A 2,500-nucleotide genomic window follows, 5' to 3' on the forward strand; every position below is an offset into this window, starting at 1 on the left:
GAAGGTCAAGGAGTCGTTTTGTTATGTGGGACACCTATGCATTCTGGAGGTAAGGATCATGACTCATAACACTTGAAAGCTGTCTAGAGGGACACAGGTTCAAAACAGATATGGGGCCCATGTATTAAAAGGTTCATAACCATGGTCTGAAATCTTTGTTATGCTGAAATAATTGATAGCATGGTTCCAAAGTCAAATATATTATGAGTTTGCAGTAGAGGTGAAAAACCTTTTCAATGTCAAACAGACAAACAAACCAATCTGTTGTCTCTGAAGGCATGCTTCATATACATAGCAAGGCATTTATTTATACATATGTATTCTTTTTTCATGTCGTTTTCTATTTCTTGGAGAAAAAAAATAGTTACACCAGGTTGTATTGCTCTTAGCTTGATTGTTCTCTCCCTTGTACGTCGCTTTGGACAAAAGCATCTGCTAAATGACTAAACGTAAATGTAAATGTAAATTATGTCATAGAGGAGAGTTGAGTAACCTTTGGTTGAACGTAAAGCAGCTTTCACCATGTATATCCTTGACTTGACAGTCTACAAACAATAACAAAGGACAACCAACTGGAAATGAAGTTTTTTTTTTATATTGTATAAAGTTAAGTGACCTTAACTTGAATGCCAGCTCAAGGTTCGTTAAAAATAACCAAAGTTATATTGTTATCTGTTAATAGCTTGCTTGCAAAATGTAGTGTATGTTATCCAGACAGTTGAAGGTTCTTTGTTTTATTTTTCAATTGATGGAAGTTTAACCACAAATGCAGTCTAGCATTAGAGAGCAGTTTTGTTATCCAACTTCTCACGTCTTGCTTAAACCAGAAGTCTACCTCTCACACTAGGTCTACTGTGTTAGTTTAACTAGGTCTGTTGTGTTAGTTTATATAGGTCTACTGTGTTAGTTTAACTAGGTCTGTTGTGTTAGTTTAACTAGGTCTACTGTGTTAATTTAACTAGGTCTGGTGTGTTAGTTTAACTAGGTCTGTTGTGTTAGTTTAACTAGGTCTATTGTGTTAGTTTTAACTAGGTCTATTGCGTTAGTTTAGAGGCAGTGTAATAAGTACATCATAGTCAAAATTACACTATATACTGTAGATTTATCTGAAGTCATTTCCAATAGGCGAGTTTTATGCTTCAAGTCAATGTTGACAATGTGTACTATATTTAAGAAGCACCCTCCTGAATAATAGGGTTCTTTGGCTGGCCTCCAGTGACAGTGCTAACTATCAAGTGTATTGCAGTAATTAGATATTAGCTTGAAATATTAGGAAAGAACTTCTAACATTAATTTAAATTTCGTTACGGAAACAGCTGCAACTGGAAATAAGATGTCAGAAGCATGAAGATGTTAAACTAGTCTCCAGGGACAATAATTACATTTCAGTAATTACGGCGGAGCAAAGCACTGGTCAAGTACTCGCTGGCAGAGTACTCACGCTGATAGACGATTCTCTTCCCAGAGACTGCAGTTGAATGTATGGTTCCTTTGTTATTTACTTTGATAATATATACATTATTTTTTTAAAGCAATACTATATTGTGGATCGCTTCTTGCATCAGAGATCTTTGTTCGTTCGTTTGTATGGATTTCTACCAAATGAACCCTCAACTTGTTGGCCTACATTAACTTTTTCCCCATTAACTTGTCTTCCCAGATACTGCAGTTGGATGTATGGTTCCTTTGTTATTTACTTTGATAATATACTGTACATTCTTTTTTTAAAGCATTATATTGTGGATTGCTTCTTGCATCAGAGATCTTTGTTCGTTCGTTCGTATGGATTTCTACCAAATGAACCCTCAACTTGTTGGCCTACATTAACTTTTTCCCCATTAACTTGTCTTCCCAGATACTGCAGTTGGATGTATGGTTCCTTTGTTATTTACTTTGATAATATACTGTACATTCTTTTTTTAAAGCATTATATTGTGGATTGCTTCTTGCATCAGAGATCTTTGTTCGTTCGTTCGTATGGATTTCTACCAAATGAACCCTCAGCTTGCTGGCCTCCATTAACTTTTTTCCCCCTCTTCATTTGGAAAGTTTTGCCTTGTTTAGAGCTAAATCTGCTGGAAAATGAAAGTATGCTGCTTAAAATTGGAGCCTTAACCCAATCACGGGCGCAATGCATTTTCAATGAAGCGCTTTTGGAGTTTAGATTGGATAATCAATTTGAAGTTCAGCTTTACTGAAAAGCATGTATAGTGCTTTATTTGCCAATCAAAGTTGGTAATTGTGTATCCCACAACAGTTCTCCAACTTCTAGAACTGCACTGAACTCTTTTCCAATGGTTTAAATGTAGATATATACATACATACATTTGTTTTGATTAGTGGAGTGCACTTACAGTGTACTCACTATGCAGGAAATGCATCTTTTTTTAGTACACATTATGTCACACAGAGCCATTACTCAAAGCAAAAGGCTGAGTTTTGACATGTATATATATATATAACGAACACACACACACACACACAGCATACACACTTATAC

General features: G+C 35.5%; 1 protein-coding gene across 1 annotated transcript in view; it reads left to right on the forward strand.

The window, feature by feature from the left end:
- The window catches only part of cntn3b (contactin 3b), a gene marked incomplete at its 5' end in the record, with an annotated part of 44,536 nt that overhangs the window by 18,615 nt on the left and 23,421 nt on the right, over positions 1-2,500 (forward strand). The window contains 1 exon segment of the mRNA XM_080845879.1: positions 1-49. This exon segment is cut by the window's left edge and continues 47 nt beyond it. Within this exon segment, the coding sequence (XP_080702005.1) occupies positions 1-49 (49 nt within the window).

The sequence above is a fragment of the Sprattus sprattus genome (genome assembly GCF_963457725.1).
Source record: "Sprattus sprattus genome assembly, chromosome: 10".
NCBI classification, from domain to species: Eukaryota; Metazoa; Chordata; class Actinopteri; order Clupeiformes; family Clupeidae; genus Sprattus; species Sprattus sprattus.